The 13,585-nt window shown below is 43.0% G+C and overlaps 1 protein-coding gene across 9 annotated transcripts in view; it reads left to right on the forward strand.

Annotated features, from left to right (window-relative positions):
• The window catches only part of CADPS (calcium dependent secretion activator), a 218,268-nt gene that overhangs the window by 161,132 nt on the left and 43,551 nt on the right, over nucleotides 1-13,585 (forward strand). For 8 of the 9 annotated variants that reach the window (XM_074151901.1, XM_074151904.1, XM_074151902.1 and 5 more), the window contains 3 exons: nucleotides 860-966; nucleotides 6,555-6,711; nucleotides 7,698-7,839. In XM_074151901.1, the coding sequence (XP_074008002.1) occupies nucleotides 860-966; nucleotides 6,555-6,711; nucleotides 7,698-7,839 (406 nt within the window). Of the gene's footprint in view, nucleotides 1-859; nucleotides 967-2,177; nucleotides 2,187-6,554; nucleotides 6,712-7,697; nucleotides 7,840-13,585 lie in introns of all 9 variants that reach the window. The other variant, XM_074151903.1, reaches the window with a different exon arrangement.

Below are 13,585 nucleotides of genomic sequence, written 5' to 3' on the forward strand. Positions count from 1 at the left end.
ATGTGACTGTTTTCTTTTCCTCTATGCTATTTCTCATGAAACACTCAAAATGTTCCAGATTGTTACCACCTCGGATCTTTAATGTGTTATTGATAATATAAATTACCTAGAAGAATATAATTTCATTCTTTTTTAAACTCTTCAGAAAACACTGCAAAATAGCTCGATGTAGCTAAAACACCAAGCTCCAGGATTTAAACTCTTTGGTTTGTTTTTGCGGGGTTTTTGCTGTAAAGTTGCATCTTTTTTTCCCGTTTAAATCTTACCTATGAACGCCTTAGTGGGATTTACCACTTTCCACTCCCTCCAGCATGCGTAACTCCTTGACCCTTGTGGAGTTAAATCCTGGAGCAAGGCAGACCTGCAAATTTTGCTTTCGGTAGCAGGTGACATTTCGATTGCTCAAGTCTGACGATGTATTGAAAGTACAGACAGATTTGTTTGAATCGATCTTCTTAAAATGGATTTTCAAATAATATACACATAATTTCTAGAATAGCATCATCTACATTGAAGGATACATACTGTTCGTATATTAATGGCCAGATGCTGTCTTTAGGGAATGCGATGTTCTTATTCGAGCTGATAAAGTGCCGCCGTCTCACCATAAAGCAAAACAACTCTGACAGTATTGTGAAATTCGGAGCTGGAGCACTGTATTTTCATAGTATAATAACGAATGTGGCTTTCTGGTTTGCTCAGTACTAATTATATAAGCATTTAACATATGCATGAAAAGATCTTTAAAGCTGTAGAGTATTATGGGATTATTTTTTAAAAAAAAAAAACTCTAAAATAACTTACTGTACGTCTAGCTTTTCATTCTGCCTCCCTTTTAACTCAAGTTCTTGTACTACAGAAAATGTAGGCCGGTTAGTCACACCAGCTAAAAAGTTAGAAGATACAATACGTCTGGCAGAGTTGGTAATTGAAGTCCTACAGCAAAACGAAGAACACCATGCGGAGGTGAGCAGCGGCGCCCTGCGAGGTCGTGTCCCCCCCAGGTCTTCAGCGGGCTCCGGCGGCTTGCTGGCAGCTCCATCCGTTCATGCGGTGTCTTCCCAACCGGTGCTGGGTTATCTCCTTTAAAAGCCAAAAAGGATTCTTAAATAACGGTGCTGGAGCGTGAGGAAGGCGAAGTTCAGTTCAGGAAGGTTGCTTTTGCCGAGGGGAGGGAGGGCTAAAGGAGGGATTAATTAAGTTCTGCTCTCCTCTGCGTCAGCCTTTCATACAGCGCCAGCAGGAGACGAATCTGGCCAAATGTATTCACCACCAACTACATACAAGGGCAAGCCCGTCCACTTGTGAGAAAGGTCGCATTTCCAAAAAATGTCATGTGTTTGTGCCCGCAGCCAGCGTTAGCAGGGTCCCTGCAGCATCTTACCGCTCCTGCTGTCCAGAGCTGGAGCAAGGAGAACCATCACCAAAAAAAACAGTGCTTTTTTGGTCCCTTTCTGAGCGTTCAGGTTGTTTCCGGGGGTTTCCCTGAGCCCCTGCGGTACATGATTAACTCACCTGGTTTCCTGCTGGCCTCTTCTGCCTTGGCTTGTTGGGAGTACCTCAGTTACTAGACACGGAGGTCAGGATGAATTATTCTCATGATTTGGGTTATCTAAGCCTAATGCAACTACTGTTAACTCTTCGAAACACTTTAACAGAAAGATTCGTGTTGTAGAACCACTGAAACCATGTCATAGTCAAATATAGACCAGAAAATCATGAGGCTTGACCCCACAGGCAGCTGACATTGCTGGCTGTAGTCCAGCTCTCAGCACGTCGGGACATTCCTGCCCGAGCAGGTGACGTTGCGTACCCGTGTAAGTATTTGCAGGATTGAGCCCTCTGTTCTCTATGGATCTGGTGCTCTTGGATACGTATTGAAAAGTTAACCGGTTTGAAATTCAGAGTGTTTATGACTGTAGGTAATGTTACACTCATTCACTATTTTCTCTTTTCCTTCCCATTGATATATATACTCACTATATTTTGCATTAAGAGCATTTGATAAATAATTTTGCAATCACCTAAAAATCATTCCAGTGTATATTAAATTTGCAGTATAATTTAAGTTATTGATAATCCACAACAATCCGCAACACCCAACTAATGCCTGATTGCATATTTAAATTTCCTCCCTGTTTTTCTACTGTTCATTCAATCTTGGATGATCCTGGCAGGGGAAAGAGGTATGTGACTAAACCGAATGAAACGAGTCACTCCTGTCATATTTCGTGCATGCCCTCTCAGTGCCATGTTTCCTACTGGGATTTTACCCGGGGTTGCCCTCGCTTCCGTAACTTTGACCGAGGAATGTAACAGCAACTTCGAGTCGGCTGCTTGCGGAGATGGTAGCCTGACACAGGAGGGTAAATGTGGCATAGCAGTCCGATCCATGCATGTAGCAATGGGTATATTTTACGAGCGCTGCAGTTACATCCCAACACAACCCTACCTGCCTGGACTCTCCTCAGCCTGTTGTTACCTCTGTCGTTTCGCATTCACCCGACCTCCTGGTACACTGTGGTGGAGACGGGCTAAGTACCACACGAGTGCCTAGAATGGTAGTGGTCTTCCTCTGGTTTTGTCTGTATGTGCCTTGTACTGGATATACAGTATTTATATGTAGAGAGAGAATATACGGGGTGAAGAGTGAAATAAACTTCGTTTTTACAAAAGCGAGGGGGTGCCCGAGAGCCCCGCGCTTGCACACAAATAACCTGTCCAAGGATAACGAGTGTTTTATTCCACTCATCACCAGCACAGGCTGGATGTACAACCAGCCGGGAAGGAGCTGTTACTAAAACACAGGTTATTTTGAAAATGGTAGACTTCTGAAGGAAGCGGTTAAAGGGCCGGTCGCGTTCAGCCAGCCACGCTGCTGAGATCCTCACCAGGAGGAAGACTCAAAACGGTTCTCCAGCATCTTTTGTGTCACAAGGCTTTGATTAGAGACAGAAGGTTAATGCCAACACGGATAGGAGGCATCCCGGTCCCTTGTTCTGAACGGTGACCTGGAAGGGTGAAATTCATCTCTCTCCAGAAGCCCGGCACACTGTCGGTGCGTTACTGAATCCCTGTCCCGAGGGTGGCTGTGGCATTTCAGCAGTGTACAGGCAGTTGGCCAGCTTTGAATTGCACCCAAAGGAAGAGAGAGAAGAGGCTGGATGGTTTATCTCTGATTTTTATTATGCACTGTAGCCACAATATGCTCTTACTGTACAATGAGAATTGCTGAGGTGTTGCACTTTTTTTTCCCAAATTATTCCAGGTGAGGTTTTTTTTGACATGATGTCCATTCACCTGGAGGAGGTTCGACCTGCAACTCTTTGGTCTACTTTGGTTGGTCAGCAGAAAATTAAATCGCACCACTTAGTGAAGAAATGCCTTAATTAACTGAAAACCAACAGTTTTTGCAATTAAAACATGCCCCTTTTTTCCCTACGTGGACATCCAGGCAGACTCCCTAATGAGAACCCAGCAAATAAAACTCAGAGCATGGGAAATGTTCAAAAAACATTACAGCAGAAGTATCGTGGCTAGTCAGTTGGGTTTGTCTCACCCATAAGAAGGAAGGAAACCAGCGCAGGCAGAGATGCAGCAGAAACCGTGTGCCTACGTCTGTAATCTGTGAGAGCGGGAGGTCTCTGTCATTGTGTCATCTCTCCCATCAGATGTCTCCCACCCGTTCTGTTCCTCTGGATGACTGATGACAAATGCCAGAGACGATGCCATTCACCTATTTTTAAACTTGTGTTTTCTCTCTCTATGTATACGTATGTGTATATGTATATATGTATTTTAACTCCTTGAGGTCATACATATATACATGTGTATCCATGTGTAAAATATACAATAATAGGTGTGTTTGGCTAGAAAGCACACTCCCCCTCCCCCCCTTTACATTGTGTTTTGAGCAAAGCAGGTAAGTAGATGGTAAATAAATTAAATGTTACCATCTTCAAGGAGATTTTCAAGGTATGCTCTTACTGCTTCCACCACAGGAAGGTCCTGCTCACCAAGACTAGGGAGGAGGAGGTTGAGGATCCTGACATAAGTTAGAGACTTACAGAGCTGAAGTTTCATTTTTCCAGCAAAAGGGAAACTGTGACTGGTTTGGGCATATTTTTTTTCCACAAATGATCACATGCTTTTCTTCACATCTCTGAAAAATAGCTCTTTTTTTTTTTTCCTTCTTCTATTTTCATGGAAGCAGGTTTTTATTGCAGGACTCTGAAGTGTTTATGTTGGAATTTGTTGCAGAAGATATTCTTTGGCCTCCCCTCTTTTCCCTCCCACCAAAATGCTGATTGTGGTTGGTCCTTCATTGCCCACAGACTGTGGGCAGTGTTTGATGGGGAGACAGCCTGGCAGGCTCTTGGCTGGCAGAGGCACAGCTGGAATAGCCACATCCAGCCCCAGCATCCTCCTTGAAAACCACAGGCGAGAGCTACTAATTTTAAGAGGACAACCCCATGACTCAGCATCCACTGGTGTCCCACCTGCGCTTTGGGGAGAAGGTTTGAGCAGAGATCAGGAGTAGACCTGCATCTTGATGATTTCGGTTCCTGTGCAGGTTCTCAGTGGTTTGACACCTCCCAATGCAGCCCTCCCAGGCATCCAACCATGTGCTCAGTTGGACACCAGCACCAAACGTGGGAGGAAGAGCTGAAGAGCGTTGCCACACGTGCTCAGCCCTCCGGGCTCCCTCACCTCAGTTTCAGCTTTTCCAGAATAACGACTTTGCAAACACCCAGGGCCACCAGCGCATCAGAGACTGAGCTTTCCAAGCACCCCAGGGCAGGCGTTGCTGTGGTGGTGCCCACCGGCTTCCTCTACATGTGTGGGGCTGGCAGCAGTGTGCCGGCAAAGGAGCCCAGTGTGGCCACCTTGTCCCCACGCTGTGACCACAAGGACACTGCAACCTGCTGGTGTTGCCACTCCAGGCACAGCGTTTGCCCAGGGCACAGCCCACCTCATCCATAGCTTCACCCCCATGACAGGGCAGGCCCAACACCAAGATTAGTTTGGGGGTTATGGAGTTATTTTGGTTATTTTACATCTTGGATGTGCTCTGAGCGCATAACACCCAGCACGACCTCCAGTCTAACACCAGTTTTATATCAATTCGTGGAATAGTAGCAGGGCAACGTCAGTCTGCTTTATATTTTTGGGGAACGAAGGAATGGAAGTAGTCCCAAAGATCCCCTGCTGATATCACTGGCAGCTGAGAAGTCAGGCCAAAATAGGAAGAATGGAAGGGGTCCGTGGCGGTAACCTGGTTTTGGGGCACTGCTCCCTCCCCACGGCCGAGTGAACCAACAGCCGGAGCTGTGCTCTGCACATCAGTGCAGTTCTTCATCGGTGAATCAGAACTGAGCCCTGAGAAAGCAAAAGTCCATTCTGCTTATTCATGTCTGCTAAAATCTGCAAAAAAAAATACCTCTCCCTGCCTGGCAATGCCTCTTTGAACTGATTCATCTATTCCCAATCTTTCCCATTTCATCTCCAGTCTTGTGCCTTTGCTAGAGGTTTCTTTTTCTTGCCGGAAAGTGCCGGAAAGCTGTTTCTTAGATCCGTTAAGTCCCTGAGTAATTTCCTAGCACTTCAAAATGACAGCACATGGTCCTAACGACAGCACTTCTCATATTGCATGTTCCCAGCCAGAAGTGATTACTAAACACGCATGCATGCGTTTGCAGCATTCACATCTGAGCCATGTATGATGTGAATGTCACGTCAGAGGGCCCGAACAGTGAGTTTTAAGGACCCGTGTGCATGAGAATGAGTTACTTCACTGATATTTTTTTGGTTTTCAAGTTTAGATATATTTTTTCCTGCCTCTGTGACAATACAGGCTTGCCGTAGATTTATTTTTTTTTAATCTTGGCATGTTGATAATAGAGCTTTCTAATCGGTTTCCTAATCAGTAGCACTATGAAGGTGGTAGTGTGTTTCTATGGATGTGTAGAGCTAACCATGTAAAATGAACAGTGCTATAATAACTTCTACTGGTCATGCTTGAAATGTTCCTAAAGAAGAGTGTGAGTGATTTAGGATGGATTTGAACGTCTTAGGCTTCTGGTTTTTCAAGACAAATAGAAGTAGCGAATGCAGATAAAATTTAAACTGTTGAAAAGTACAGCAGAAAACCCACAAGCACAGTGAAGAAAGTCTCAAATTTCTATACTTCAGAACAAGAATTAGTTGATTTTTCTGGTAATTAGCATAATTCACGATGAATGAAGTCATTTATTGTAAATTGAACAGGTGAAACCTTCTCGGCCATGCTACAGCTGCGAGCCTTTACGGTGGAGCTCTGAACAGATCCTCTGCAAGAAACCTTTGTACTAACATAGCAGTGCCTAATTCCTGTGATTAGCGCTGCCAGTGCAGGCTAGCACTTCAAAGCACTGTTCTCTTTACAATAAAGGTAGTTTCCATGGGATGCACTTTTTTTATTTTTTTTTTTCTTGAGATATGTGGCCTAACACCTTTCCCTGTGCTTTATTAGAACTAATATACTTCTTTGTTATCTTTTTCTACCAACTCTGAAGGCCTTTGCTTGGTGGTCAGACTTAATGGTCGAGCACGCGGAGACCTTCCTGTCACTGTTTGCAGTGGATATGGATGCTGCGTTAGAGGTGCAACCCCCAGACACCTGGGACAGCTTTCCGCTCTTTCAGCTCCTAAACGATTCCCTCCGTAGTGACTGTATGTATTGTATTTTGATCATTTCTTTTTCAGTGGGCAGCTCAGGTTACTGATAACACTTTCAGCCTCTCCGTACTGCGCAGAGAACTGAGATGGGTAGAGGTTTACAGGACATAGTCTTTTAGCATCACCTTGATTCTGTTCCATTTCCACTAGAAAAAAAGCACACAGACACCCCTTAAATCAAATGCCTCAGTCAAAGGTGAGAAGTTGAACTTCTATTTTGCTTCATCTTCTCACATCTCTTGATAATTGCTGCCTGATAAGCAGGGAATTAGGTACTTGATCTCACTGTCATTAAATGTGTGTATTGTTTTATATGTGTGTACTACATTTATTTAACATGGAGTAAAACAGTCGCTACTTTAAAAGATTTTATTGAAGGGAGGAAAATATTAAAATGGAAGTAGGAGTAGTTCAGAAGAATAGTGCTTTGTGAAATAAAGCTCTTCTCCAAAGCACGAGCCCATGCCTTCAAAGCCCTTGGGGACCTGGCACTCCCCCAGGTGGTCCTGCCGCTCCCCGGGGAGCTAGTGGCAGAATTGGCTTTGCCTTCAGTTAGGTCCCAGACCAGGGCCCCAGTAAGACCATGTGAAAAAGCCAGGGACTCATCCTCAGAGAGCAATTTCCAGCATCACAGTCGTGAGTAATCATAGCAGAAATGATTCTCCTACCTGCTAAAGCCATAATGTTTGCCATGCTGTATTTCTTACATCCATTTGATTCACAGGAACTGATAATGTATTTGTAAGTTTGACATTAATGGAAAAAAAAAGATTTGTTGTCTGTTTATTTGTTTGGAGTAAGAAGCCATTCCTGCTGTCTTTGTCGTGAACATTGGTGCCTGATGCCAGCTCCTGTTATGTTCTTGAAGTTTCTTCTTGTTTGCTGACAAATTCGTTGTGTGATGAAGTGCCACACTGTGGTTTGTTACAGAGCTTTCAGTAACTGTAGTGTCTTACTATACTTTTATTTATCTATTCTAGATAATTTGTGCAATGGAAAATTCCACAAACACCTCCAAGACCTGTTTGCTCCACTTGTTGTTAGATATGTCGATCTGATGGAGTCCTCAATTGCACAGTCAATTCACAGGGGCTTTGAGCGGGAGTCATGGGAGCCAGTAAAGTAAGGAAACCTCCTTTGATACAATCGGAATTTGGGTGCAAATGGATGGAGATTCGTACAGGGATGAATTAGCAAACATTAGACTGGACATGCAGAAAGTGCTTTAGATTTTGTAGTTTAATGCTAAAAATAGAAGGCCTGATCTCTTCAGGGTTTTCAAGTTAATGAGGGAAATGGTATTTGCTTTTTGAAATGCATTGCTGCCTCAGTTTCAACTGTGTGCCTTTGGACATGGAAGCATGAAAATGTGAAAACCTTCTTAGCTGGCATGGCTTTTTGGATCCCATTCTAAAAGGCCTTTCCCAATGCTGCTTTTGAACTCAAATAGCTCCTTTTCAGAACAAATAAAAACCCTTCTTTCACTGTGTTCAGCCCAGCCCTATAACCTGTGTGAGTCATTGCTGTGCTTACTCTTCCCAACACTCATTTTTTCCACCCACCCCATGGGGGGATAGTGCCACGTTGTGCTTCTCACGTCAGCCCCAGGGCTGGTGGCTCTGAGTGTCCCCGTGTCCCAGAGCAGCTCTGCCAGGTCCCAGCTCCGTGGCCTGTAGGATTAGGTCTGCAGAAACCATAGAAAAACACGGGCAAGGTGATTCGGGCAGAATCAATTATTAAATTTAGAGAACTAGGAGTTTATCAGCAAGAAATGAGTAGCCTGAGAGAAACCCAAATTGAACTCAAGAGCTGGTGAATGATAAAAATGTGGCATGTACTTTGGATTACTGTTGTTATTTCACAGGTTTTGAAGCATTGCTGAACCCTGTCATGCTTGCTCTAAAGAGCCAAGTCAAATCCTACAAAGGAAAAGAAATGACTTTTCCTTCTAATAAAAGTATTAGAAGAGAAAGATCGACCCTTTGCAAACAGTGTAAGTCTGATGGTGGCTCAGACAGGGGATTTGGACCAGGTGACATCTGGAAAGACTATTTTCCCTGCTTTTCCTGTGATTCTCTAGGCGAAGTTAAGTGGCACTGCACTCTCAGAGGTTGCTGTATAAAAGAACGTGTGGTCTTTCAGGGCTTTTCACACCAAATATGTTCCGTTTACAAGGAGAAGAGATTTTGTTCAGCAGCCAGCCTCCCATATGCAACCTGGAGTCTGAGCACCCAGGTTTTTTCCTTTCTTTCTTGTGCATCCTCAGAAACCGTAAGGATTCTGCCTGCCAAATCTCAGGCCTTTTCTTGACACCTGATCATCCCCTCTGTTTTGAGTGGGGTTAAGTGGCTGGCATTCAGGATTCTCTCTCACTTTCCATTTGCTGTCTTTGGTCTGCAGGCTAACAGGATTAAAAATCCTAAAAAATCTTGTTTCAAATAAGCAGATGTGACCCAGAAAACATACAAGAAATAGATCTTTCGAGTAGGAGAATGCCATTTTTACAGCCACTCCTTCAAGCAGAATTGCACTTCGAAGTTAGCATTAACTTTAGTTTCAGAGCTCTGCTTTAGTAATGAATATGTTTGTATTTCCTTGTCTGTTACGAAAGAGAGGCAGTTAACTCTGTGTTCCTGTCCACCTCAGTCAAGCAGTCAATAAGCAATTTGTTCTGCTTTTTTCTTTTGTCAGAAGCTGACATCATTTTGGCTTTTAATGACTTTTGTGGCTTAACTATAGATGTCCGTAAGTACTTGGCTGTGATACTTGCCTGTCAAAATGCTTTATCCCTGGGTACGCCAGTATCTATCATTTTCAGGTTATCTTTGATAGTTATAAAAGATCTTTTCTTAGTACTCTTGTAATGGTTATTCCCTTCTGGAGTTCCAGTTACAGAGCGCTTTGAGCGTTGCAGTTTCAAGCGAAAGCCCAGGACGGACTATCTGTCTTACAGACTTGGGTATTTAAAAGAATTCTTCCAGCAGGAAAGTGGGTGCTTTTCACAAGAAGCTTGTGTCCATCTGGTGAAAAGATGCACTCCGGGGTAGGTTTTTTTTTTTCACTAGTTGGTATTTTGTTCTTGTGTCTCGCACACAAAAGTGCGAGTTGCAAATGCTGGCTTAACGCAATGTGACCCAGCGAAGGAAGATACCAGCGAACGCACAGAGGGTGGCACATACTGTGTAAGGGAAAAGAGGGGTGTCATTCCTAGGATCTTATGACAGGTTGGATGTGCTGTTCAGAACTAAATGTTAAGGCATCTTCATCTTTTGCCTCCTGGGCAGACCACCTGCTCCTCTTTGTCTGATCGACAGTGAACTTGCAAAAAAACTCAGGTCAGAGACTTATTTTGTTTGATTTGCCTTCATGTATCTACCTCCTTCTCCCCCCACATGTCTATACTGCCGCACAGTCAAACTTTTGGCTGTTGATTCTCAAATAGTTTGGACCAGCCAGTTTTCATCCAAGTCATGGCCTTCCATTGCTGCCTCTTCAGCAGAGCTTTTTGGGAACTGGAAGCACTGTGCACTGTGTTTTTCCATAGCTTTCCTCTGCTTTGAAGAAAGCCCTTCAGGTTGGCCAGAAAAAGTAGATCATTGTGGCTCTCTGTTCCACCAAGCTTACTGTTGTCCTGCTTTGGATCTCTACAGTTAATTGTGAGAAGGATATTTCATTATCTCCTGTTAACCAAGAAATTATTCCACAACGTAGAGTGTTTTGAAAGGGTTTCTCTATGCTTCTGCTTGCAATCAAGGCTGAAATACGTAGCCCTCCATAACCTGACCAGATGGCAGTTTGCAAGCATGTATTTCTTCTATTTTCATTGCCGAATACTCTGCACCTTATGCTACAAGAAGTTAGGTATAGAAATCGCAAACAGTGAAAGAGATACTGTTAAGTATTGAAAACATGGGGGGGAACAGCATCGATATAATGTGCTCATGAGGGCTATGTAATCTGCCTCTGCAGAGCTGCTGAATTTGCAGGGGGTCCGTGCCCTATAGCTAGAGCAGCTGGTGTGCTTGTGTGAATCCACGCAGAGAAATGTGGAACGCTTGTCCTTCGCACAGTCATCCAAATACGGAGGATACAGAGTAGGTCTGTTCTCTGGTGAGTTGAGAGGTCTTGGAAAAGTAGGGTTTGCAATGGTTTTTTTTTTTTTTTCATGCTAGCTTCTCAGAGAACGCTGATTTATCTTGCAGCCAGCAGACACGTACGTGTGTGTGTGTGTCTCTGTGTGTGTGTCTGTGTTGAAAGATTCTTTTTGAGCAAATGCTAAAGCCGGTGCAATGGCAACCAATTTCAACCGCTTGACTAGGACGTTACTCATTGACCTATGGCTGTCTCCACCGCACTGTAGTCCTGGCTTTAGCATCTATTAATTGCTCACTAACCCTTTGCAAACTATTTATAAATGTATCATTAATATAAATGTGAGAATTTAAACAGTATGATTATACTAATCATTTGATGAGGTTGTACTCCTACAAAATGCTAGTGAAAAATGTTTCCCCTTAAAAAAGCACCGCTGTAGTGAAAATGAGTATTTTTGTTACTATTCTGGGTGTCAGTCAGAGGAAGAGCACAGATTTGACTGCCTACTTCACTATCAAGTTCTTTGCTTCACATCAAGGCTTTTGCGAAAAGATTTGCTCTTGAGCATTTGCTCAGCCTAGGCAGTACGGCTGTAAGCATTTATAGTGATGGAAGAGACAGGCGTTTGCATCTTCCATCACTAAACCATTTCAGGCATCCCATAGGAGCTGAGCATTTAAGTAGGGACAAGGCTCTCGTTTCACTTTGTTCTGAAACCAGGAGACAACGCAGTAAAAATACTGTGTTTTTTCTGCCCTCCTTTCACTGCTAGGGCAGCTCTACAGGAGCAGCCCCTGTGCAATGCAACTTGTTTTCTGTGATCGGTGCTACAGTACGGTGTGAACGTTGGGATGTTGTTCCGGGGTATGTTGCCAGTCTGTTTGCACTGAGAATTTGCCGGCAGACAGTACAGGTGAAAGCCATTTACAGACACAAACGGGGGTGAATCAGAAGAAGCCAAGAAAACAAGCAATACAGCTCCAGAGAACACGTCTTTTATCAAACGTATCAGGATCCAGTCCTGAAGCTGAGTCGTCTTAAATCAGACAGCCCTCATCTTGTTGATGCAAATGCCCACATTCCCTGCCTGATGGCTGAGGTTATATTTAGCCATCTATATTAAATAGGCATGGCTGGCTTCTAGAAACAGTTTCTCATCTTGGACCTGTAGTTTTATGGTCTGAGCAACTGCAGGCTGGAACATTTGTTGGGAATATTAATCATTTTTTACAGGTCTCATTGCAACTGTTAGTCAGATAATTAGATTGGTTGAACCTGCAAAACTGTGCATGTCAATTCAGGAGAATATTTTTAAAATTAGTTACTGTATGTTAACATAATATACTCCATTATTTTGCTGTTTTGTTTTGTTTTAAGAGTACTAACTTATTCTTGCAACATATCCTTGCATCAGCAAAATAATGTGTTGTATAAAAGAAATATGTTTCCGTGTGAATATAGTATACTGTTTACTCTAGAAGTCATATTTTATTAATACAGTGTTTTTATTAATATAACACTGTCACTTCTTGAATTTTAATATTAAAACCAAAGGTCCTCTGATTTATGTATTTACCATCTGGCTAAGTTATTTAAGTTGCTTTTCCTTATACATTTATATGTTGTCCACCTCTTGCTATTTCTTTATTTATTCCATACCAGTATCTAACCACATGCACTGCCATTTCTGAAGATTTAACACTCTCTCAATCACTATGGAGTCTGTGTCTCATTCAATAATCATATCATCTTAATAGCAGATACAGTATGAATGGAAACAATGGACAGCTTTGTTACATTAGTAAGTTCTCGTATCTGCTTACTGCCTAACAAAGAGAACAAGCAGACAGCGTGAAGTCAAATCTACTAAGAATCATAGAAACAAAAGAAAACAAGAACATGCCTTTTTTATTCCACTAGAAAAACAATTTGGATTGTGGTTTTCCTCCCCAACAAGGGATTTTATTCACAAAGGGAGAATGGCGATAAAGTCTGTTCCCTGGGACTTGCCACCCATGACAAGCCGAGCTCTTGCAGAGAAGCGGTTCGGTTCTTCTGTTGCATTAGGAAACATTTCTTCAGTACAGCCAGCTCAATTCCCTTACTTTGGTTTTTGAAGTACAAAACTTGCAGTAAGAAATGGAGTTCAAAATATGACTCAAGGAAGTCGCTAAGGTTTTAATACTCCTTGAAAGACGTAGTGTATAATTCAATAGTTTTCCAAGAGTCCAGATGATGGGTGTCTGTACAGTAACTAAGTTCATCCAGGGCCATGGGAGACACCTCCTATGGTGGCATGTCCCAGAGCTGTCACTGAGGCAGGGAAGTTTGAAGGCTGAAGCTGTGCCCGAGCACATCGATCAAAAAGCTTTGGGTAGCTTCAGCAGTGCAGGGTGAAGCTGAAATCCTGAAGTCCTGATTCCATTTTCACTCAGCCCAAATAAAGATCCAGTGAAAACGGTGTCAAAGCACCTGTTTTTTTCCTCAAGTGGGACTGTAAATCCATCTATGGATTGTGTGCCAGTGTGCCATTACTAGATTAACCCAGAAACCAGATATACTTCTGAAACTGGCTTCTGATTCACAAATCCCATGACATTTGTATTTTGCATGTGAAATATAACTCTGATGAGAAACTTATTAAACTGCAATTAGACCAAGTATAACAACTAGAGACCTAGCACTGAAATAGGTGAGGGAGTTTTGCAAACTTTGGGCATGCGGTGCCGTTACACCCCACATTGTTTCAGGAGAGTACGTCGCATTAAATTAA

The sequence above is a fragment of the Numenius arquata genome, chromosome 8 (assembly GCF_964106895.1).
Source record: "Numenius arquata chromosome 8, bNumArq3.hap1.1, whole genome shotgun sequence".
Lineage (NCBI taxonomy): Eukaryota > Metazoa > Chordata > Aves > Charadriiformes > Scolopacidae > Numenius > Numenius arquata.